This window comes from Dromiciops gliroides, chromosome 4 (assembly GCF_019393635.1).
Source record: "Dromiciops gliroides isolate mDroGli1 chromosome 4, mDroGli1.pri, whole genome shotgun sequence".
NCBI classification, from domain to species: Eukaryota; Metazoa; Chordata; class Mammalia; order Microbiotheria; family Microbiotheriidae; genus Dromiciops; species Dromiciops gliroides.
Window position 1 is genome coordinate 44425251 of NC_057864.1, and position 25474 is coordinate 44450724.

General features: G+C 34.3%; 1 protein-coding gene across 6 annotated transcripts in view; it reads left to right on the forward strand.

The window, feature by feature from the left end:
- LOC122756063 (SSX family member 2 interacting protein) overlaps positions 1 to 25474 on the forward strand; it is a 66233-nt gene that overhangs the window by 38507 nt on the left and 2252 nt on the right. For 5 of the 6 annotated variants that reach the window (XM_044005150.1, XM_044005146.1, XM_044005149.1 and 2 more), the window contains 7 exons: positions 6322 to 6397; positions 6488 to 6659; positions 17441 to 17591; positions 18990 to 19126; positions 19332 to 19505; positions 22938 to 23052; positions 24021 to 24183. In XM_044005150.1, coding sequence (XP_043861085.1) covers positions 6322 to 6397; positions 6488 to 6659; positions 17441 to 17591; positions 18990 to 19126; positions 19332 to 19505; positions 22938 to 23052; positions 24021 to 24183 — 988 coding nt within the window. The remainder of the gene's footprint in view (positions 1 to 6321; positions 6398 to 6487; positions 6660 to 17440; positions 17592 to 18989; positions 19127 to 19331; positions 19506 to 22937; positions 23053 to 24020; positions 24184 to 25474) is intronic. The other variant, XM_044005148.1, reaches the window with a different exon arrangement.

Consider the following 25474-nt stretch of genomic DNA (forward strand, 5'->3'; position numbering starts at 1 on the left):
TCACTATGCATCAGTTTATATACATCTTCCCATTTTACTCTGAAACTGCCCAGTATTTCACCATTTCTTATGATACAATAAATAGTATTAATTTGTTTAGCCATCCCCAATAAGTGGATAACCCCTTAGTTTCCAGTTTTTTGCCACTACAAAAAGAGATTCTATAAATATTTTTGTATATATGAGTCTCCCCCTTATATCTTTGATCTCTTTGGAGTGTCTAACTAGTTGTGGTATTGAGTCAGATAGTATGCACAATTTAATAACTTTTTGTACATCTTTACAAATTGTTTTCCAGACTAGCTAGACTAATATAGTCTACTATATTTTCTCATAGTCCCTCTGACATTTGTCTTTGTCAACCTGATAGGTGTGAGGTAGAAATTCAAGCTTGCCTTAATTTGCATTTATCTAATTATTAGTGATTTTGAGCATTTTTAATGTTGATAGCTTGTATTTGTTTCTTTGAAATCTTCATATTTTTGTGTAGCTAGTTGATGAATGCCATAAATTTGAATTAGCCTTCCTATTTTAAAAGCTATGTCATAGAAACTTGCTACAAAGATTTTTTCCTCAATTACCTGTTTTCCTTCTAATTTTAACTTCCTTGGTTTTGTTTATGCAAAAAAACTTAGTAATAATAACAATAGCTAGTATTTATATAGCACTTGAAGGTTTGCAAAGTGTTTACAAAAATCTCATTTTATTGCCTTAACACCCTTTGTGGGTAAATGCTATTATTATCTTTGTTTTAGAGATAAGAAATTTTTTATAATCACAGTTATCCTTTCATATTCTTGGATCTTGTCCCTTGTTAGTCCATGAACTCTTCCCCTATCTACAGATCAGGGAGGTAATTTCTTCCTTGCTCTTCTGCTTTGCTTTCAAGGTCATTTTTTATGTCTTAAATCGTGTCTCCATTTGGAATTGATCTTCATCTATACCTATTGTCTGCCAGACTGCTTTCCAGATTTCCTAGCATTTATTGTCAGATAGTGAGTTTCGAGGTTTATTGAACACTATGCTCCTGTGTTCATTTGCTCTATCATATATAACTAATATGTTCCACATACTGACTGCTCCTTTTTTAAAAAAACTAGTAGCCAATTGTTTTAATGACTTATTTTATAGTATCATTTATAATGTCGATCTGGTCCTGGTGGGTGCTGCTACACCCTGTCTATTCCCACTGTTTTTGTAATTCCCTTTGATATTCTTAAGTTTGTTCCTCCTGATGACTGTTATTTTTCTTAGCTCTATAAAATAAGCCTTTGGTAGTTTGATTGGTATGACACTGAATAAGTCAATTAGCTTAAGTAGTATTGTCATGTTTATTATATTGGCTCATCCTACCCATTAGTAATTACTGTTTCTCCAGTTATTTAGATCTATCTTCATTTCTTCTTCTTCATCGTCATCTTCTTTTTTTTTTAGTGAGGCAATTGGGGTTAAGTGACTTGCCCAGGGTCACACAGCTAGTAAGTGTTAAGTGTCTGAGGCTGGATTTGAACTCAGGTACTCCTGAATCCAGGGCCGGTGCTCTATCCACTGCAACACCTAGCTGCCCCATCTTTATTTCTGTTGGATATATAGTCCCTTATTATGTCTTGGTAGATGCAGTCCCAAATGTTTTAGATATCATTTTAATTCAGATTTCTTTCTCAGTTTCTGAATGATTTTGTTGGTAATATATAGTAATACTGATAATTTATATGGGTTTATCATACCCCACAACTTTTACTTTTAACTTTGAGTGTTATATCCTGCAACTTTGGATTTATTATTTCCCTTAATTTTTAGTTGACTCCAGGGTTGTTAGAGAAATTATATCATCTCCAAAAAGCTGTGTTATTTACTCTTTGCCTATGTTTTATTCTCTCAATTTCTTTTTCTTATCTTATCATCATAAGTAGTATTTCTAGCAATATGTTGTTAAACAGTAGTCATAATAATGGACATTCTTGCTTTTCCTTTGATCTAATCAGAAACTTTTCTCATTTACATTTAATATTTATTTTTGGTTTAAATAGATACCACTATTTGCTATGTTTAAGAAAATTTATTTCTAACTTTTAAAATGTTTTTTAAAGTCTTTTCAACATCTTTTGAGATAATCATGTGGTTTTCATTATTAATGTTATTAATGTGGCTTATCGTATTTATGTATTCCTTACATTGAAAGGAACAACTCTATATTCCTGGCATGATATAGTGTATACTCTTGATTGATAACTACATATGTTATTGTAGCCCATTTGCTAATATTTCATATTAAGATTTTGGCATCAATGTTCATTAAGCATATTGGTCTGCAGTTTTATTTCTGTTTTAACTCTCCTTTGTTTGGGTATAAAGACTATATTTGTATCGTGTAAAGAAATTATGAGTATCTTTTCCCCCTGTTTTTGCAAATAGTTTATGTAATATTAGAATTACTTGTTTATTGAATGTTTGATAGAATTTATTTACATATCCATATAGTCTGGAAACTTATCTTTGGAAGATCATTTATGAGTTAATTTCCTTTTCTCATAATGAGTTTTAAATGGTTTACTTTCTTTTGTTAACCTGCCATTTTATATTTTTCTAAGTATTCTTTAATTTATTCTAAGTTAAAAGTTATGTTGGCATATAATTGGATATAGTTTCTGATTTTTTTTTATTCTTCAGTTGTGCATTTTCCATGTCCATTTTTTATTTTTTATTTTCCCTTTTTTTAATCATTAACTTTTTTTTTAAGTGAGGCAATTGGGGTTAAGTGACTTGCCCAGGGTCACACAGCTAGTAAGTGTTAAATGTCTGAGACCAGATTTGAACTCAGGTCTTCCTGACTCCAAGGCTGGTGCTCTATCCACTGCGCCACCTAGCTGCCCCTCATTAACTTTTTATCAATTTTATTAGTTCCTTTTCTAACCAGCTTGTAATGCTTATCAATTCTTTTTTTTTTTTTCAGATCTCTGGTTTTCAGAAATTGTTTACTTTTGAGGGGTTTTGGTTTCTTGCTCTAGTTCTCTTAATTGCATGTCCAACTCAGTGATTTACTTTTTCCCCCTTTTGTTGATGAAAGAGTTTAGAGATATATTTTCCTCTAAGGACTACTTAGAGGACTACTTGCATTCTAAGCATTGGTATGCTGTCTCATTATTGTCATTTTATTTTAAATTTTCTATTGTTTTTGTAATTTGTTCTTTTACGCCAGTTTTTTTTCTTTTAGTATTATTTGGTATACAATTAACTTTGAAATCTTTAATCACATAATTTTTATTGCATTGAGGTCAGTAAACAATAGGCCGAGTATTTCTACTTTTTTGCATTTGGGTGAGGTTTTTATGCTTTGTCCAGTTTTTGGTAAGGTGCCGTGTGTGTGTGTGTGTGTGTGTGTGTGTGTGTGTGTGTGTGTGTGTGTATGATTGAGAAGTATATAAAATCTTTTCTGTTCTCATTCAATAGTCATCAGAAATCTAAAAGTTCTATTTTTCTAAAGTTCTATTCAGATACCTAATTTCTTATTTATTGTTTTGTTAGATTGTCTAGGTCTAAAGGAGTCTTTTTGAGGGTCTACCACTATTATAGTTTTTTACTCCTATAATTCAATTACCTCTTTCCTTAAGTATTTAGATTCTCTGCTCTTTGGTACATATGTGTGTGTGTGTGTATATGTGTTTATATACACACGTTGTATCATCTATGGTGCCTGTAAAACTAATGTAGTTTCCTTGCTTTTCTCTCCAATCATATCTCTTATGTCAGAAAAGCCTTGTCAGAAATGATTTTTACAACCCCTATTTTGAGTTCTACTAAAGCATAATAGATTTTGCTACTGTTGCTCATTTTAACTCTATGTGAATCTTTTATAGTGTTGTTTTTAAATAAGTATTAGTTGGTATTACTTTGAATTTTTGTGTTATTTCAGATAACTAAAGCAGATTAAAAGGTAGTAATGGAAAGTCCTCTATCTCAGGAATACCATAAAGGTTTGCTAGATTGACAAGAAGGAGCACAGATTGAGATAAACATCCAAATCTACCTTCAGTTATTTCAATGGGCATGGTTTGGAGATTGGTGACCATTGTTGGAGCTTGGGATAGTGAGTATTTTGCTCACTTTTGATTGTAATACCATTGGGGAAAACTTCTTTGTTTGTTTTTGTTGTTGTTGTTGTTGGTTTTTGTGAGGCAATTGGGGTTAAGTGACTTGCCCAGGGTCGGGTATCCAGTAAGTGTTAAGTGTCTGAGGTCAGATTTGAACTCGAGTCCTCCTGGCTCCAGCTAGTAAGTGTTAAATGTCTGAGACCGGATTTGAACTCAGGTCCTCCTGACTCCAAGGCTGGTGCTCTATCCTCTGCGCCACCTAGATGCCCCAAAAACTTACATTTAATGTAGCTAAGACAGAACATTTGGATAGAAGATTGTTAGGGAGATTTAAGTTTGGTCGATTGCCCACTTCTGAAATGACCTATGAGCTAATGAAATAAAGTATAGTTTAATTTATTAAATGTCTACTGTATGCACAGTATTGTGGTAGATGCTGTGGATATAAAAATAAAACATTAATGGTTATTAAAAACCAAATCCTTAAAATCTTGTTATGAGCATGGCAGTTCCCTTCCTTCCTTCCGGCATTTGGGGTTAAGTGACTTGTTCAGGGTCACACAGCTAGTAAGTGTCAAGTGTCTGAGGTTGGATTTTAACTCAGGTTCTCCTGACTCCAGGGCCAGTACTTTATTCATTGCTCTACTTAGCTGTCCCCTAGCATAGCAGTTTTGATGTTTCTCAAGTATCTTTTTAGGACTATTGTTTATGTATCATATTAACTTGGATTGTGATTGGGCTGGGAGAGTTTGAATTCTTTGGGGATTACAGCTGTCAAAAGTATTTAGGGGAAAAACACTTAAAATTTGCAAAGTATGTCTTTACTTGCTTCATGAAGAGTTTGAGCTGTGCTTTAGAAACATTTTTTTGGCAACATAACCACCTTTATAATAAGTAAACTGAAACCCTATAAATATTGTTTTAACTTATAGTTCTAAATGTTAATTATATAAAGTAGTTTAGAATATGTGTCTTTGGGAAAAGAGGGAAGATAAAGGGATCTAGAAAAAGAAATGTGTAGTCTGAAATACTTTTCATGGTTTTATGCCCTAAGATCTTAAAATGTATAATAGCAATATTAATAATATTATCAGTACCATTAATAATATTATTTAATAATTAATTATTAATAACAGTAGCAGCTAGCATTTCTATAGAGCCTACAATTTTCTAGGCCCTGTGCTAAGCACTTTACAATATTATTTCATTTGATCCCCACAACATCCTGAGATAAGATCCTCACAATATCCTGAGAGATATATGCTATTATTATCTCCTTTTTAGAGTTGAAGAAAGCGAAGCAGATAGAGGTTAAAAATGACTTGCCCAGGTTCACATAGCTAGTAAGTATCTGAGACCAGGCCCATCACACTCTATCTCTGTGCCACCCAGCTGCCTAAATAAATGTATAGTCATAGGATGTAGAACTAGAATTCACCTTGAAGATCATCTTTTAAATTTTTTAAGGTTATATTAGCTGATGACTTAGCAGTTTGAGATTTTGTATTCTTTCTACCTAAGTAAGTATTCAGTAGTATATAGTTTATAGTTTGTGTAAATCTTGAAAGACTTGGAAATTTTTTTCATTTATTCATGACTTTGCATTCACATGTACTACATAAAGAAATGAATATTAATGAGGCAGCATTGTATAAGGAAAGGGCATTGAAGAGGTAAGAGTTCAAATCTGTTTCCTAACTTATTAATTGTCAAATCAACCTCTTTGAGACTTAGTTTTCATCTGCAAGGCTATGGACTTTTACACACTTATTATCTTGATCAATCCTGGAACATTGCCACGCTTCTTATGGGATACCTATAGTCAAAACCTTTTACCCTAACCCTCCACACTAGGACAAAAAGAGGATGGAGAATGTCTGTTTGGCCTTAATATGCTGTGTAGAGTTGGTTGGTTTCTCTCTGAGAATTGATCTGTCAGCACGCGCACGCACGCACACACACACACACACACACACACACACACACACGCTGACAGATCAATTCTCAGGGAGAAATACATATCTTGGATGAATGCTGAGCTGGGACTAGAATTGAACAAGAAGATCAGAATAGCCTAGAGTGGCTGACACATGAATCATGTAGTGTGAAACCTGATAAAGATTCAGATTGACTTATAATCCTTTCTTCCTCCCTACCATTATATGGTATAGATTTGGGTTTCCAAAAGTTTAAAATATGTAACATGTCTTTTTTTTTTCCTTATTGGTAGCTATGGATATTTTAAATTACGTAGGGAGAGCAGATGGAAAGAGAGGTGCCTGGAGAACTGGCAAAACCGAAGCTAGGTAACATTGATTGAAAATTTACAAATTTTTGTATTTCAAGTCAAATTCCTGTTTATAACATACTTCATGCTGACTGTGCCCACCCCACAGGAATGAAGATGAAATGTATAAAGTTCTGTTGAGTGACTATGAACAGCGCCAGAAGCAAATTCTCTTAGAAAATGCTGAGCTCAAGAAAGTCCTTCAGCAGATGAAAAAGGAAATGATTTCTCTTCTGACACCACAAAAGCAAAAACCTAAAGCTGAAGACAGTCCTGGGACTGTAAGTATCTGTTTAATTTTTCTTATGCCATACCAAGCATCATCCTCCTATATCTCAAAGCTCTTCTAGGTCTAACTTAGGCCTGTGTTTTCAGCCGTATTTCACACTGTTGCCTTTTATACTTTCTACACTATGGATAAACTGGGGCTGCTTTCTCAACCCCATGCATTTGTCCACATTGTTTCCTGTTGCTAGAATGGATTATTTACACACTGACCTGTTGAAATTTTTTTATTTTAGGTGGTAAAGTGGTTAGAGCACTGGGCCTAGAGTCAGGAACAACCTGGGTTCAGATCTAGCCTCAGACATTTACTAGTTATGAACTCTGGTGAAATCACTTAATCTCTATCTATTTCAGTTTTCTCAACTCTAAAATGGGAATAATAATAGAACCTCCTGGGGTTGATCGTGAATCAAATGAGATAATATTTTTAAAGCATTTAGCACAATGCCTGGCACAAAAATAGGTATTTAATAAATGCTTATTTCCTTTCCTTCCTTCTGTCCCATTGATCTCTTCTGTGAAAGATTTGTGCTGATTTTTTTTCTTTATCTCATCTACAAATAATCTTGTCCACCGTCAAGCCTCATGCCTGTGTTTGATATATAATAAGCAATTGTGCCATTCTAATCTATATCTTATATTTTAAAAAATTATCTCTTCTAAATGTATTAGCTTCCAGTGGGTAGAGACTGTTGCTCATATCCTCAGTGCCTCCTATATCTCTTTGTGATATGTTATGGAATAAAATACTCTCTTAATCAGCAAGCATTTATTAAGTGCCTGCTGTGTGCCAGGTACTATGGTAGGTACTGGGGATCTAAAGACAAAAAGTTAAACAGGCCTTTTCTCAAGGAACTTGGATTCTGTTGGGAGAGACAACGTGTACATGTGTGTTGCAGAATATATGGAGAGTAAATTTAAAGTAAATACAAGGTCTTTAGGAAAAGGTACTGGGAATTAGGGGATAGAGATTAGGACAAGTTTTGTGTCAGTGGTTCTTGGCCTGCATTCTTCAAATTGAAGGACTTTATAGGCCGGAGGTGAGGAAATACATTCTAGACATGTGGGGCAGGCAGTCAGAACAAAGGCACAAAGAGGAGAAAGACAAAGGATCATTTATGTACAACAGTGAAATCAGTTTGGGGAGATGTCTTAGTTCATGGAAAGGTAGGAACGGACCACTTTTGTGAAGAGATAAGATGCCAAATAGTGGTGTATGTTTGATCCTAGAGGCAGTAGAGGGCCACTGGAGCTTGCTGGGGAGGGAAGCGTGATGCGGAACGTCATTAGAACTTAAGGAAAATGTTTTTGGTGACTCTGTAGAGGGGGAGTTGGAGTGGGGGGAGAGAGGCTTGAGACAAAATAGTTTGTTTTATAATATTCCAGGCTAGAGGTGATGATGGCTCATTGAGACATATTTGATTGATGTTGTGGAGAAAGAAATGAGATTTGGCAACTGATCGGATATGTAGGATGAGGGATGCTGAAGAATTGGTGGCATCAAGGTAATGAACCTGGGTAACTGGAAGGTTGGTTGATGCCCTTGAACAGTATGAAAACAGTTTAGAAGAGGGGTGAGTTTGGTTTTGAAATAGGAGTTCTGTTTCAGACATGTTGAGTTTGATGACTGTAGGACATCCAGTGAGGCAATTGTTAATTCAGAATTAGAGCTCCACAGAGAAAGAATGGGGCCGGATATATAGATTTGGGAGTTATCTCCATAGAAATATTAATTTGTTGGAACTGATGAGGTCATTAGGTGAGAAAGACCCATCTCCAAGGTGGTTGTTAAAAACTAGAGTAAAACAAACAAAAAAACAAATTACTTGGTTTGAGTGGACTTGGAAGAGAAATGTATTTGTCAAAGATTTAAACAATTTGGAGCTCATTGGCTTTGTTATTTTAATCTACTTGTACTTGAAATGATTTTTAGTGTTGTTGGTTTCAAGGTGAGCTGCATACAGAGACATACTATATATATATACATCATACTATTAACACTCTTCATCTAAGACTCTCAGTTTTGTAACTATTCCTTAAAAAATCTTTGAGGGGGGTTAGGGGGAGGGGGGCAGCTAGGTGGCACAGTGGATAAAGCACTGGCCCTGGATTCAGAAGAACCTGAGTTCAAATCCAACCTCAGACACTTGACACTAGCTGTGTGACCCTGGGCAAGTCACTTAACCCTCATTGCCCCACGCCCCCCCCCCAACAAAAAAAAAATCTTTGGGTTGGGCTTTATACTTCTAAGCATTTTTATAGACACATTATCTTATTTTGGTCTGATGACAGTCTTGTGAGTTAAGTACTGCCTCATTTTAGCATTATCTTCATTTTATAGGAGAGGGAATAGAAATACAGGTACAAGCTAGTTAGTGATAGAACCAGCACTAAAATTTACTGTTTGACTTGACTCCTAATTCAGTGTTCTCTCCATGAAATCAATTTCTTTCAGTAGCTTATGGTCTTTACCCAATAAGGATTCTTCTTCATTTAAAAGAATAAATTTTAGAAACCTCATATTGCACATTAATACAACCAAATTTGCTTAAATAACTTTTTGTTCAGATTAATAAGTGCAAGGCTCCTTGTAAGCACTGACTTCTTTGGTATAAATGAAAACTAAAAAGGCTTTTAGAAAGAAATTTTAAGTTTCTTTTTGCTTTGAATACTGGTTATTTTCCCTTAACTGCTATCATCCCCACTGAATCCTTTCTAACAAACATTTAAGTGAAGCCAAATGATATAGCAGTGAATCCTAACAATAGATGTTTTATGCGTAGTTGTCCCTGTGTTGTATCCCACTATGTCCTGAGTGGAGAAAGTAATAATTTCATTCCATTAGCAGGACCATAGACCCAGAGCTTTCGGAAAAGAGTTACTGAGTCTGACTCTTTCATTTTACACAAGAGGGGTTAAATGACTTGCCCACAGTAGTATAGGCAGTAAGAGCCTGAGTTGGGAGTCGAGTTCATGTCCTATGATCTCCAAGTTTAGTGATTGCTTTTTTTTCACCATATAGCATTCCTGCTTGCCTCCTTCTTCGTTAACATGATAGATCTGTTCCCCAATTGTAGAGCACCTATTTTGTTTCAAGATTTTGCTTTCACAATAAATGCTTTTATTAACAAGGGTTCTCTTCCCCCTCTCCCTACTTTCTATCTCCAGTCTTTTGAGGACATATATAGGTTAGGTCAAAAGTCATGGAGCCTGATGTTGTAATAACTTCTTGAAAATTATTTTTTCCTCAAAAAATAAAGGAGTTATTATATAATGAAACCCCTTTATAACTTTATGACTTTTGGGCCCCTGTACTTTTTGGGTTAAAAGGTTTGAACAGTTAAGTGACTTAGACAATTTCATATTGTTTTCTAGAATGGTTGGACTAATTCATGGGTCTCCCAACAGAATGTTATTGTTGTTGTCTTCTCACAACTGTTTTAACATTGCTTCTTTTCATTTTTAATACCTTTGCCAGTTTTAATTGTACTTCTCTAACCAGTGAGATGAAGCAAACTTTCATATGATTGTTGGTCATTTGCATGTTTGTCAGTTCCCTATCTGTCTTAGATATTAAGCTTTTATTATAGCTTTAATGAAAGATTTTTTTCATATTCACTTGTTTCTCATCTGCATTAAGTCTATTTATGTAAAAACTCTTTAACATGACCAAAATTATTTTTCTTTTTGTGATCTTTGTACCTCATTTGGTTATAAATTCAACTCCTGCCTTTTTTAAGGCACTTCATTCTATTCTTTCCTAATTTTTAAAAATGTGGTTTTTTATATTTGGGATGTGTGTAATTTTGGAACTTCTTGTAGGGACGTGGAATAAGATGTTAGTCAATTCAAATTTCTGGTATTTCCACTTAGGAAATGAGAGTCTCCTTCCCTTTCTTTAGTTGGTGTTCTTAGATTTATCAAACCCTGGACTGTCATATTCACTTATGTCTAGGCAATACTTTCCAGTTTGCCCCCACTGATTGTTTATGTTTTGTAATTACTATAAAATAATCTTGAATATTATATCCGGATGATGCATGCCATTGACTCCTCCACTCTTCCTTTTTGTTGATTGTTGCCCTTGAGATACAAGACTTTTTTGCTTCTTTCAAATGAATTTTGTTAATTTATTTCTATAAAGTAATCTCCCTTGGCAATTTGGCATAGCACTAAATCTCTAAATTAACTTAGGTAGCATAGTCATTTTTACTATACTGGCATGATTTTATCATACAGAAATGCCTCTCCAATTATTTGTTTCTGAAAAGACCTTTCTTTTTATTTATGTTAAAGTCCTGAGTATGTGTGTCTTTAGCTAGCTATTAATTATGTGTGTCTTTGTGTGTGTATTTATCTATCTATATTAATATGTACACACATACATACATTTACAAAGCTCTTAAGCATTTCTATGACCCACTCATTGTTCAGGGTGTCCTCATCCTCTTCATTTAAGTCTGTGTTTTTTTCTTCCCCTTTCTGTAAGAACATTTGAGGATACCTCCAGCTTCCCCATTCCAAATCCATACTGACATTATTCTTACCTTACTCTCCCCAGTCGTGCATTTCTGAAGTTCATTTTGAATGGAATTTTTGTCATTTTTTTTACTATTTTTTTGTGTGTTTTTATATAGAAATGTTGATGATTTTTATTTTCTTTTCTATCCTTCCCTTTTACTGAAATTTTTGTCTCAATTATTTCATTTCTCTAGAGTTTTCTAAGAAAGTTATCTGAGACTTAGAGATCATTTTTCCTTTCTCCTTGACTGATGTTACATATTCATTTGTTAAAAAAGAATCTTTCCATGGTTGTGCTTTGTTAGTTTTAAAAAAAACAACAACATGAATTTATGCTGTATATTATAATTCTGTGGTTTTTGTTTGTGATTGTTAATTCTAATTTTGAACCATCCTTGATGTCCCTAGGATAAATACAGCTTGGTCTTAATAAAATATTTTTAGTTAATAGTTTTTTAAAAATATATTGCAGTTGTAGCTTTGCAAAGGTTTTATTTCATATTGTTAGTAATAGTATCCTAGTGAAATTGATCTGTGGTTCTCTTTTCTCTGTTTTATCATTTCCTTATTTGGGTATCAGAATTTAAGGAGCTGGGTAAAGTGCTTTTTCCTCCAGTTATTGAGAATAGTTTTTATAACAGATATTAATTTCTCTTTGCACATTTGGTAAAATTTACTTGTAAATCTATCCATATAAGAGATTTTCCCCTTGGCAATTCATTTATGGCTTACTCTTTCTGAAATCGGGATGTCTTTGACAATTTGGTTATTTTATATTTTTGAAAAAAAAAGGCAATCATCTAATAATCCCTTTAATTTCTCAGTTTTTCTGGCCCATAATAGAGTAATGTAATTTCTGATAATTTTTTTATAATTACATTTTATAATTCATTGTTAATTCACCTTATTTGTTTTTAATTCTTTAATTTTATTTTCCCCAACTATTTATTAGACTTTTCAGAAAACAATCCTGGTTTTATTTTCATTTCTGTAATTTTTTTATTTTCAATTTAACCTCATTATTGCCTGATTTTGATAATTTGCTTTGTGCTTTCTTAAGAGTTAAGTTTTTTGGTTTTCTTTTTAAATTATATGCTCAGTTTCTCTTTGTTTTATTATGCTTTTAAAGATAATTTTGCTTCTGAGAACTCTTTTAGTATCTACATTCCCCAAATTTGATAGTCATCTTTTTACATAGTTATTAACCACTTCTGTGATTTGTTTTTCCACCCAAGAATGCCATAACATTCTCTTACTTTAGATTTGTATCTTTTTTCTTCTTTCCTTTTCTGGAAGTATATTTAAGTATGTCTTTTGGCTTCTATCCCTCTCAGCACTCTTCTTAGCCCCTTTTCCCATTTTTACTTCCCTTTTTATAGTCAGGTTGCCAGAAACATATTTCCAAATTCTTTCTATCATTTATCTTTTTTTTATCTTATCCTGAATCTGTCCTCTGAATACCAACCCTTTTCCTCCTCCTAACCCCTCCCCTGTCAAAAAAAAAAATTCATGAGGTAACATATGTTGTAGTCCCTGAATTTGTCTGTTTGTGTCTTATTCCTTTCTCTTTTTCTTTCTTATCCCCCTCAGATCATCAGAATCTTTTAAAGTCTTTTTGGTAATAAATTTATATTCTTTTTGATCCTTGATCAATATAAACAAAATTTTCTTTTTAAACAGTAGTCTAGTATAGTTTTAGAAACACAAGAAAATTGGTTTCCTTATTTAGACTTTCCTTATTAATGTTGATTACTTAAATTTCTTGTGTTTCTCCCATTTGAATTATTTGCATATCAAATAGCCTCTGTTTTTTTATAGTCTTTTCAAGGAAGAATTCTAATATCTTTCCTGTTAAAATTGTTTTTGTCGATGAATAGTATTATAAACCTAGCTTTATAGGATGTTATTCTTAGATACATCCTGAATCCCCTTTACTTTTTGAAATCTTTCAATAACTTTTCCATTTCTTCATAGACAGTAGTCCTTGAGCTACTCAGATTTGCTTTCTTTGAGAGTATAAGTACTTTTGCTTGATCGTTTGTAATATTTGTTGTTTTGATGGGCAGAATTCTGCAGTTTAACCAATACGTTTCTTGGTGATTGAAAATGGGAATTTTTTTTGTTTTTTTTTGCAGGCAGTGAGGGTTAAGTGACTTGCCCAGGGTCACACAGCCAGTAAGTGTCAAGTATCTGAGGCTGAATTTGAACCCAGGTCCCCCTGAATCCAGGGCCAGTGCTTTATCCATTGTGCTACCTAGCTGCCCCAGAAAATGGAGATTTTTTTTATTGAGTATCCTATGCATTCTTTCAAGAGCTGTTCTATTTTAAAATGATTATTGTACTGTAGTTTTCAGGCTCTTTACTTAGTCTGACAGACCTTCGACCCTTAGATTATTTCTATTCATTCCATTCTCCAGGTCAACTACTTTGAGTTATGTAGGACTTAGGTGGTCTGACTCCTTTTTGACCAGTGTTTTCTCCAGATCTGTATTTTGAGTCATTCACCTGCCATTCTCCTTTTCAGAACCTCAGTTCCTTAGAGGGTGCCTTATTGTCTTGACTTGCTGAGTTATTGAGAGCTCTCTTCCACACTAATTTCAGTCCAGTGTTCTACCCTTGCTTCCTGTTTTAATTTTTCTAGTTCTTTTTTTTTAACCATTCTAGAGTCTATTTTTGGTGGTTGCTCCATTATCTCTAGGGGACCTACCAAATTTGTCACCTTGCTTTATTTTTCTTTGGAAGTTTTTAGTACATTTTACATTATATAATATTTCTTAGTTGTCTTTTGACCTGATCTGCCTACTCATTTTTCTTTTTTTGTGTGTTTCCCTGTAGTTTTTTTTCTCCTGAGAAGATTGACTTTTCTCCACACTTTCTCCAGCCATCTTACTCTTTGTCCCTCTGTTGTCTCTGTATTTTGTGGCTTCTCTGTTACATTTCTTCCCTGAATTTTTTCTTGTTCCAGATCCTTGAGTTAGTAATAGAATAGAGTATGTCTAGTTGCCTTCTGGGTGGAAATTCCAGGTTAGGTGCATGCTTCGGTTGGTGGGACAGGGAGAGGAAGGCGGTGGTTAGAAATTATCTACCCCAGCCATTGTTATAAAAGGAAGCTGGGGTGGTCATTGCCAGAATGTGTAGCCAGGTGTGTAGGGGTATAAGAATTCTTAACTCATTTATTTGTTCTTATTTCAGAACAGAAGGTTTTTATATTGTATAGAAGTATTTCTTGTCATTTTTTTGCTTCAATTTTAATACTATGTCTGGCAAATATTGATTTTTTCCTAAGCATATTTATATTCCTGTTAAAATTTAAAATATCCTTAGATAGAGATCATATTATTTATTTAGTTCCTTCCTTTTTGATTCTAATCTATATCCAAGTAGTTTTACATATCTGATCTAAATTGAGCTATACTCATTTTCATTTTTCTTTAGATACTTAGTTTTTTATTTTATAAGTATATTTCGGTATTGTATTTTGCTGCTTTCTAGACTTCTGTTGCTCTCAAACAGGAATTTGACCAACACTAGTAACCTTATGCCTCTAAGGTCACATGTAGTCTGTATTAGTAAAACTCTTTTCCGTTGATAGCTGGACAACGTAGCTACAAATCAATTAGGAAGTGGGTCGCATACTATATATTTTTAGGGCATTTAAATATTTAACTTTGGAGAAGCAGTAATATCCGACTTTTTTGGTAGAACCCTTTTCCTATCTTCTTTTCCTCCTTGAAACCTAGCTTGAAGCTTTTGTATTTTGTCCTTTGAAACATGCTTAAGTATTATTTCTAATTTCATGATGGATAATTGTATAGGCCTTTTTTCCTTGGTTTATATGCATGACTGAGTAAAATGTAGAAAATGCAACCTGAAACCAGTGATTTGTTTCAATTCAGCAAACATTAAATGCTGCTCACAGTGTTTGAGGTACTGTGTTAGGTAGGCTGTGAAGATACAGAGACACAAAAAACTCTTTTTGCTCTGAAACATGGCTGGTCAATTCGTATTGAGCTGAAATTTGGTAAATGTCAAAGAAAAACATATTCTCATTTTAAATTCCTCTAGCAAGATTGTAGAGGTTCTGTGGTTTAAAAAGTAGCATGAAAAAGCACTGTTTAATATGGATGAATTTTTTAGTTCTAAGTTTAACTGATGAGTAAACTGGGGGCGGGGGGAGAGGTAAGTACAAAGTTCCTATAAGCTTGATAGATGAAATTTTAATATATTAAGCTATTCAATAAAATGCAAATTGATTTTGCATCTCTAATTTATAGGAGGATAAAATTAAAATTTTGGTTGGCCACTTAAAAATATTTTATATTGCTCCCATTTATTTAGGCAGGCTTTATGTACAGTTTTTGGATTTTGATGTTTTTTGAGTTGCTCAGGTTTAGCTTGTGTGTTGATTCAATACTTATTAACGTTGAAGTGAATCTCATTAAATGTAATTTGGTTTGTTGACTGAGGAATTTTCCAAAGAAATGTATCTCTTGTTATAAAGTGGAAATCAGTGGGAAAGCAGGGCTAATTTGTGTCTTTTGCTTTATAAACAACTTCATGGATTTTTCCCCCTCCTGTTGTTAAGGAGAGCTGTATAGGGATAAGTACTGGTTTGGATAAATCTGATTTCTACTAGAGGAATAAAAAGAGCATCAAGAAATTCATTATCACTTTCTTTGTTGTGAGGTATACATGAGCTTTAGAGTTGAAAGGAATCTTGTGGCCACTTAGTCATTTTGTAGAGAAGGTATTTGGATCTAAGAGACATGAAGTGCTTTGCCCCCAGTTGTTATCTAGCTAACTAATTAATTAAATAGGAGGGCCAAAAAGCAGATCCCCATGTAGTACACCTCTTTTTATACAGCACTTCAGGGTTTGTCGTTTGGTTAGTCTTAGGACCTCCTGTGCCAGCCCACCCCCTAGCTCCCATCATCCCTTAGATTAAGATAACTTCAAATCTTGGAATATTCTTTTTTTTTTTTTAATTTGACTGTGATTCTTAGTTAGCATCTTCTCTTCAACTTGAAGTCTGAGAGAACTACCTGGAGCACTGATAGCTTCAGGAACTCTTCTGGAGTCTGTTAATGACTGTTAAGGGGTCCCTTGAACTTGTCTTTTTGAATCGCTATATTTTCCACAAACACTGAACCCAGAGAATGCAGGAGGCCCCGAATGTGTCAAGGATGAATCCCCCTCCCCACTGCAACCCCCCAGTTTATATAATTTTTTGTTTGCATCCCAAACTGGACTCCCCATGTGTCCTTGGGAGTCAAGACAGGTGTCAGTCTGTTTGCGCTAGGCAGAGAAACTTCTTATGCTGCTGGGATCCTGTAGATATGCAGACCCTCCTGTTTTCATAATCTAGCAGCTCCCAAGAGAAAAGAATGTGGCTTTTGCCAATGCCTTGCTCTCCTCCCTTTATGAAGAAGTTTTGTCCTTTTCCTACCTTTACTGCACCTTTCCCCCTCCCATCTCTTTAGGTGGAGATATCTGGTAGTTCCTTCCTTTGTCCTGCTGTTATAAAAATGAAAACTTTTATATGAGTTGTAAATTCTTTGGATTCCACATACATGTTCATTTCTCTTGTAATAAACCTAGTTTTCATCTAAGTTTCATGAAGTGATTACCTGTTGACAAGTCACACAGATAGTTTGTGTTAGGACTTGAAACCCCTGTCTTCTGCCTCAGGCCAGAGTACTATCTTTTCACTTTCCCTATGCTACACTGCCTTTTGCCTTAGGATGAGGAATCTACAGATTCCCCCCCCCCCCCACAGTCACCCTGGTGATGAGTGACTCTTCAATTTTGCTAGACTGATCCTCAGAAAACAGTCCGGGATCTCTTAGGATCGTAGACTTTGGTTTGGAAGGGATCCTTTTGGCCTCTCCACTTTGGTGTAGGACCTGCCAAGGTTCACATTCCTTCAGCACAGCTGCTTTTCAGTTGCCAGGGTCACCTCCATACTATATTGAGGTGTTAAGATAGAACTCACTATACTTGTCAGCAGGACTAAGTTAGGGAGAGAAATGGGACTTAGGAATTTGGGGCAAAAGTTTTATGTATAGAAAATATGCTTTGTTACAGCAGTTGTTAACAGGAGAAAATCAATTTACAAAAACTATGTAAAGATGACAGAAAAACTGATAACATTTCATCAATCTGAATTAATGACTTACAATGTTAGTATATCCTGTAGTTTTTTCCTTTATTGCCTATTTTTGTTTTTCAATAAATTCTACCATTTATTTATGTATAGGTCTTGTCGGATGTTGAAGAAGATACTTCAGAACTAAGTAAAGAAAATATGTGGGAACTCTCCTGTGAAACTGTGAGAGAGCAGCTTACTAATAGCATTAGAAAACAGTGGAGAATTCTGAAAAGTCACGTTGAAAAACTTGATAACCAAGGTGATTATGGTTTCTATCCATTTTTAGCTAAATTGTGACACCAAACATTCTAATGCTTCCCAAAGAAATGTTCAGATAAATGTGTCGATAAATTTTCCAGAAACATCATTGAATATAAATTTTTATTGCAAGTGTTATGGTGATATTATGCTCATATGTACATATTTTTAAAATTTTTGTTGAATAGATACCAAAAAAACTAGCTGTGGAGTCACATTCAAGTATATGTCCTGAAAAAAATATTTGAAGCATGATAACATTTTGTCTGCTTTTAGACATTATATTAGAGTTGTTTTTCCTGGAGAAAATCATTTTGCATATGCAGTAAGTCTTATTTGAGAAAAGCACGTTTGGGTGCCTTGTATTAAGTATAGTCTATCAATGGGAGTGAATCAGGTCATTTTGTTTTTATTCTAAACATTTTAAAATCAAGTACTGTTTATACAATATAAATTCATGTAGGGTTTCTATCTTTCCTTTTGCCTTAGACATTTCTTAGTGTAGATTTCTAGAATACATTCTTTAGTATTTTGTATGTTTACTTTGAACAGAAATTACATATAGTTTTAGTTATTAATAAATTGGTTATTGGACAAGCTTATTTATTTGAAGGAATTATTGTTCTACAGAAAAAAAGTCATCATAAATTGCCCAGCTATAAACTCAGTGCTGATAAATGTCTTCAGCAGGGAGGAGTGACTAGTAAAATAATGTTTATACTTATATTCCCAAAACTAAGTGTTTAAATATATTACTTTGATTTCATCCATTATCTGCAATAAATAAACTGTGCTTAGATTTTACAAGTAGGCTTAAAGTTTATAAATCTTGCATTTAATACCAGAGAACAAGTCTCGTCTCAAATAATATTTTCATGTGCTGATTCCTATAATAAAGGAGTAAGTCCCAAGTGAAATAATTTGCTTTGAAATAGAAGTGGCAACAAAACATAATTCATTAATTTTATTACATAATCTTGCTGTAATATCCACAGCAGTGAAAATTATCTTTCTTTAGCCAAGATAAGCACTTGGACAAAACGAATATAAAAGTAATATATTAGGTATACAATTTGTAGAAAACTATGATATAGAGAAGAAATTATTTAATTTCTAACATTGAAAGATAACACGCTAGCTATAGTTGCAGTAGAACCCACTTGTTTTTGTATGTGTACAATATTGAAGGAATTTAATCTTGAAGTTTGGATTTATAGTGGATTTTGACAATTAGAATAGCAAAGATCTCTTCCTTTAGAAATTGTTAAATTTTATAAGAATCTATGAAAATCTTGAATGGCAAGAATCCTAAGATGTTTATTATTTTAATGTATGCAAGAGAACTTTAGATACCCTTAAGGACTTTTATACCAATGCTAAATGTGGTTTTGGATCATAGTTTCAAAGGTACACTTAGGAGGCTTTAAAGATGAAGAAGTTATCTCAAGACAGGATCATGAACAAGAAACTGAAAAACTGGAGTTGGAAATTCAACAGTGCAAGGAAATGATCCAGACTCAGCAACAACTTTTACAGGTAGATATCAGTTTTCTATTTTAACTACTGTGCTTTGCAATACCTGAACATGGTATTCTTTTCTTTTAATAGGACTTAAAACATTGAATTTGCTTGCATTGGTCACCCTTTTCCAAATTAACTTGTAGGGGAGGGTTACTGCAAGTATCTCAACCTGTGAGGTGATCCATGTTAGAATTTAAACAGGCTTTCTTTTAACTTGTAGCAGCAGTTAACCGCTGCATGTGATGATGAAACCTCCTCGTTATTACAAGACTGTTATTTATTGGAAGAAAAAGAACGTCTTGAAGAAGAATGGGCCTTATTTAAAGAACAAAAAAAGAACTTTGAGAAAGAAAGACGGAGTTTTACAGAGGCTGCTATCCGACTAGGACTAGAGGTATTTATTTATTTATCTATCTGTCTGTCTGTCTATCTATCTATATCTATTTATTTATTTAATAGTATTTTATGTTATTTTTCTCCAATTACATGTAAAGATAGTTTTCAGCATTTATTTTTGTAAAATATTGAGTTCCAAACTTTTCCCAATCAGTGGGCATCCCCTCTATTTCCAATTCTTTGCCACCACAATAAGAGAAGCTATAAATATTTTTGTACATGTGGGTCCTTTCCCCTTTTTTATGTTCTCTTTGGAATATAGACCTAGTAGTGGTATTGCTGGTATTGGGTCAAAGGATCCAGAATGGTTGGATTAGTTTACAACTCCACCAACAATTCATTAGTGTTCCAGTTTTCCCACATCTTCTCAACCATATATCATTTTCTTTTTTTGACATATTAGCCAATTGGATAGGTGTGAGGTGGCACCTCAGAGTAGTTTTAATTTGCATTTCTCTAATCAGTAGTGATTGAGAACATTTTTTCATATGGCTGTAGATTGCTTTAATTTCTTCCTCTGAAAAACTGCTTATTCATATCCTTTGACTATTTCTCAATGGGTGAATGACTTGTACTCTTATAAATTTGATGTTTTAGAAATGGGGCCTTTATCAGGAACACTGACCATAAAAATTGTTTCCCAGCTTTCTACTTTCCTTCTCAATCTTGGTTTCATTGTTTTTGTATGTGCAAAACCTTTTTAATTTAATGTAATCAAAATGATCTGTTTTGCATTTCATAATGTTCTCTAACTCATCTTTGGTCGTAAATTCTTCCCCTCTCCATAGATCTGACAAGTAAACTATTCCTTCCTTTTCTAATTTGCCTACGGTATCACCCTCTATGTCTAGATCACATGCCTATTTTGAATTTATTTTGGTGTATGGTATAAGATGTTGTTCTATGCCAAATAGTGAGTTCTTATCCCAGAGGCTAGTCTTTGGGTTTATCAAACAGGAGATTGTTATATTCACTTACTACTGTTTTGTGTTTCTAATCTATTGCACTGATCGGTCACCACTCTTATTTTTTAGCCAGTACCAAATAGTTCTGATAGTTGCCTCTTTATAATATAGTGGCCTAGTACAGCTAGGCCACTTTTCTTTGCATTTTTTCATTAATTCCCTTGATATACTTGACCTTTCCTTCTTTCAGATGAATTTTGTTATTTTTTTCTAGCTCTATGAAATAATTTTTTGGTAGTTTGGTTGGTATGATACTGAATAAGTAAATTAATTTAGGTAGAGTTGTCGTTTTTATTATATTACAGCCTCCCCATGAGCAATTGACATCTTTATAGAGGTATTTAAATGGCTGAATTTCTAGAAATTTTCAGTCATAGCATACAGTAGAACTGGAATGGTCATATTTGAAAGAGTCAGTGTCAAGACATTGATATGATTATTAGTGTGCTTTAAAAATACAAAGCATTTCTCATATTTTCTGTTTTTTGTTTTTCACTTAGTTTGAATCAAACAAATGGTCTGTGCTCCAATTCTTTAGAAACAAATTAGAATTTTTTTGGATTAGCATGGGCTTTTGTTTTCATTGTTTAGTTCCTATTAATAAGCTTGTGCACTGGATCTTTTGAAAACTTTTCTTCAGACATTTTTTTAGATCAAGTTTGCCAGTCGTGTCACCCAGGCCAGATATATAGTGGCCACTTATGGGCCTGAGCCAAATACCATTTGGCATGGCAGCTTTAACCTGCTCCATATTTCTGACCTTTCAGTTTGCCCATCTTTAGGCAACCTGGTGTCTCACTACTCCTGGGGACTCCCCATATTGGTACCAGATTTGGTTACAGACCCTGGATCAGCTTTGGCCCTACTGCATTCCAGAATTCCAGTGCTCAAGAGATCCACCAGCTTCAGTTTCCCCCAGTGGCTGAAGTTATATGGATGCCCTACCATGCACTTAAAACGTTTCTAACTAACTAACTTGCCTTTTTTTTTTTTTTTTTTTTTTTGGTGAGGCAGTTGGGATTAAGTGACTTTAAGTGACTTGCCCAGGGTCACACAGCTAGTAAGTGTTAAGTGTCTGAGGCCAAATTTGAACTCAGGTCCTCCTGACTCCAGGGCCGGTGCTCTATCCACTGCACTACCCAACTGCCCCCTCCAACTTTTTAATGGTTGACACTCTGACTTGGAACTGGAACTCTGTATTCTTCAGTGGCAGTTATCTTGTCAGAAATGGATGTTGTTTTAAGAGGTGGTGTCCAGAAAGAGTAGCACAGGACAAACCTTTTTGCTTCACCTCCTTATTTGATAGCAGTTCTGTTATCTCCTGGAAGGAAAACAAGATTTTTTCCTATGTTTTTCTGTTGTCTTCTGCTCTGTGAGGTTATTTATATGGGAAGAATGCTTTGAGAACTCACTCACTCATATAACTGCTTAGAAGCTCTAGAAGCTACTTGTAACCACTTTTTTGGCCCTTGTCCTTCATAGGCTGGAATGGAAGTTTTCCAGTTTTTAGTTCTAGCTATGTTCTAATGATCTTAAAGGGATGATTTAATGTAATATTAATACTTAACATTTGTATAATGCTTTACATTTGCTTTTTCTAATTAATTTTTAACATTCGTTTTTAAAACCATTGAGTTCAAAATTCTTTCCCTTCCCTACCCCTCTCCTTCCCATTTAGGAGGCAAATGATACAGTATCCATTATACGTATGAAATCTTGGAAAACATTTCTGTATTAGCTATGTCTCTCAAATACACACATAAAAGGAAAGAAAAATAAAGTGAAAAATAATATAGTTAAATTTACACTCAGAGTTCATCAGTTCTTTCTCTGGAGACAGATAGTATTTTTCATCATTTGGTCTTTTGGAGTTATCTTGGGTCATTGTATTGATCAGAGTCATGCTTTACATTCAAAAAAGCATTTGCCCGTGTATTATTTATTGCTTGATCCTCACAGCACCTTGTAAAGGAGGAAAGGCAGCCATTTTACAGATGCGGAAACTAAATTTGGTCTTGGTATGATCATAATAGTCAAGATCACACAGCAAACGAGTGAATAAAGACTTAAACTTTTACCTTTGAACTAGTCTGATATTTCTCTCAATACAAGATACTACCTCCCACTGATAACTGACTGAATGTATAGAAACATAGATTCTATCAATGTATTTTGCTGTCACTTAAAACTTTAGATTCCTAACCTTTTATATTATTTACAATTTATACACTACTGCCTTGTGTTTTTAAACTGCTTAATTTAGAGGACATTCATAATTGAATATATTAGACAAAGGGTAAATTTTGCCTATGGTAAGTTTAAAGTGAACTAATAGATTTTCTTTAGATTTCAAAGAAACTCACTTTAGCTAATATTTCCAACAGTGACCTGGGAAATAAATAAAACAGTGATATATATGGAGACATTTATTTCATTTTTATGTGATTGTGTCTATCCTTTCATAGAGGAAAGCCTTTGAAGAAGACCGAGCTGGTTGGCTAAAGCAACAGTTCTTAAACATGACTTCATTTGACAACAAGAACTCAGAAAATGGGAAACCTCAAAGTGCCTTCTCAGGAAGTAAGTAGTTTTCAAATGAAGAAAACCAAACAAAATGGAGGATGTTTCATTTGGATGCATGTTTATTAATGCAAGCAATTACCGTGCAGACTTTTTTTTTGTTTTTCAAAATCAGTTTGGATTTTTGTGTTTCTTATAATCAAATTAACATGAGCGCATCTCTAATGATAACTAAACATTTCAAAGCCTTCAAGTCAGTTGTGGTATTCTGAAGAATCCTTCCACTGAGGTCTTCCTTTGATGCCTCCTTTTGGTGCGAAAGTGAGCAAGATTTAGGAGGCTTGCTGTAGTAGAGTACAAGATGTGGCAAATCCTAGTCAACTTACAGTCCCAGGGACAGGGATGATGACTGCTGTCTGAGGATCAGCTTGTCAAAATTCAGAGAGCTCATTGCCAGGTTGACTGTATCAGGTGATGACTTTTTCAGGCAAAACAATTCCTACTGATTTTACTAAATTCCAGAGGGGGTTAAAAGCTATCTCAGTGGAAGGAGTATCCACACAGACAAAATTATAAGTCCTTTGGAAATAAGTTCAGAGTAGTTCATTTTAAAGTCTTTTGCAATTTTTGGCATGTTCTGTGATTTTATCAGTTCAGGGAACAACTCCCTACATGGAAGTTCCCTTCACCATCACAGTTCAGTGACTGATCTGTAGATCAAATTAATTATAGGTTAAAATTAGCCGAGTCACTGAAAGGTTAGTTAAGTGACTTGCCCAGAGTCACACAGCCAAGTATGTGTCAGTGGCAGTATTTTGACCCAAGAGTTCCTCACTCCAAGGGCATTCTAAAATTTATATTTTAATAACAGAAGAGGGTTCCTGGGGAAGTTGGAATCCTAGGGATTAGGAGGATACTAAAAAATTCATCTCATTGGTCTTAGGTTCATCACTAGGCCATTTCACATTTTTATTCTATAGTTCAGAATCTCTGAAAAAATGAACATTTTTATTCTCTTTGTTTTTCAGATTCTGATCAGGACAATCTAATACTACACTCCAAGCCTGGACAAAAGTCTTATTCTCTGTCTAGCGAGTCTTCAGTGTGCACATCCAAATTCACTAAATCTCTGCCTGCTTCCCCTTCTACTTCAGAGCTTTTCCAAACAATTCATCACCTATCAGAAAATAGGTATTAGTCTATAGATGTCCTTATTTTCATATACTTGTGAAAAGTGCTAGACATTTACATTGCTGAAACAAGAGTTGCTATATCAAAGGTTTTTAACTTTCCATTGTCCATAGAAGGTAATTTAGTATATGACCAAATACAGATATATTACATACAGACATTATAATGTTAGTTCAGTTACTTAAATCCTTTTTTGTGGGGAGGGGCAATGAGAGTTAAGTGACTTGTCCAGGATCACACAGCTAGTGTCAATTGTCTAAGGCTGGATTTGAACTCAGGTCCTCCTGAATCCAGGGCCAGTGCTTTATCCACTGCGCCACCTAGCTGTCCCCTTAATTCCTTTAAAAATGCATTGATTGGAATGAATGACAGGAATTATTTAGTACTTCAAATACCAAATCAGTTTCTGATGATTAGAAAGTTGTTTAAAGGGAAAATTTTGTATGTTTAGTTTAAAATTTCTTTAAATTTATCCTTTTAATAGGAAGACAAGGAACATATATCAATCTTCTAAGTTTGAGTGGTGAAAAAGAGTTAGTCTGAAGATAATAATATGGGAAAATAACCTCATCACCACCTCAGACATCTATTGATATGTTTTAGATTTCCCAACCCTTTTCCTCTTGTCTCAGTCTTAAGATACCTCTTAAGATTTTCATTCTGTTTGTTCTCCTTTGAATTCATATACTGCACTTTGGGTTGTGCTTTTCCCCAATGGACTGTTAAGAAAATGGCTGATGTATGATAAAGGGAAAGAGTGAGCAAAGCAAAAGGGAAAGTTGGGAGTTGTAGCAGAGACAAGTACCGGTAGAAGCAAGGTCATTGTTTGGCAGTAGAGAGGGAGCTGATCATTGTGTCCTGAACCTCAGGGAAAAATGAATCAAGGGTAGAAGCAGCCATGAGCCGAAGCTAGGGGACTCTGTAGAGAATTCTGATTGACAGCAAAGGGGGAAGCTGAGGAGAGAGAGTGTGTAACAGATATGCTGAGAAAGCATCCATCTTCCTTCCTCCAAGTAGTCAAGTAGATTTGTTTAAAAGAAAAAATACCAATCTGGGGGGTGAAATAGCCCTCAGTATTAATTTGCAGATGATTTCAAAAGAAGGAACATGAGTGCAGTTACAGAAAAAAGTCAAAGGAAAAAAATGGCTTGCAGAATCATTGAAAATGTTTGCAAAGACATGAAGTTGTTAGTCATTCATCAGAATAGAAATAGATAAGTTAAAGTTAAGGAAGACAGTCTTAGTATAAGCAAGCTTAACAATATCTTCTAATTTTTGTTTGATCTTAACT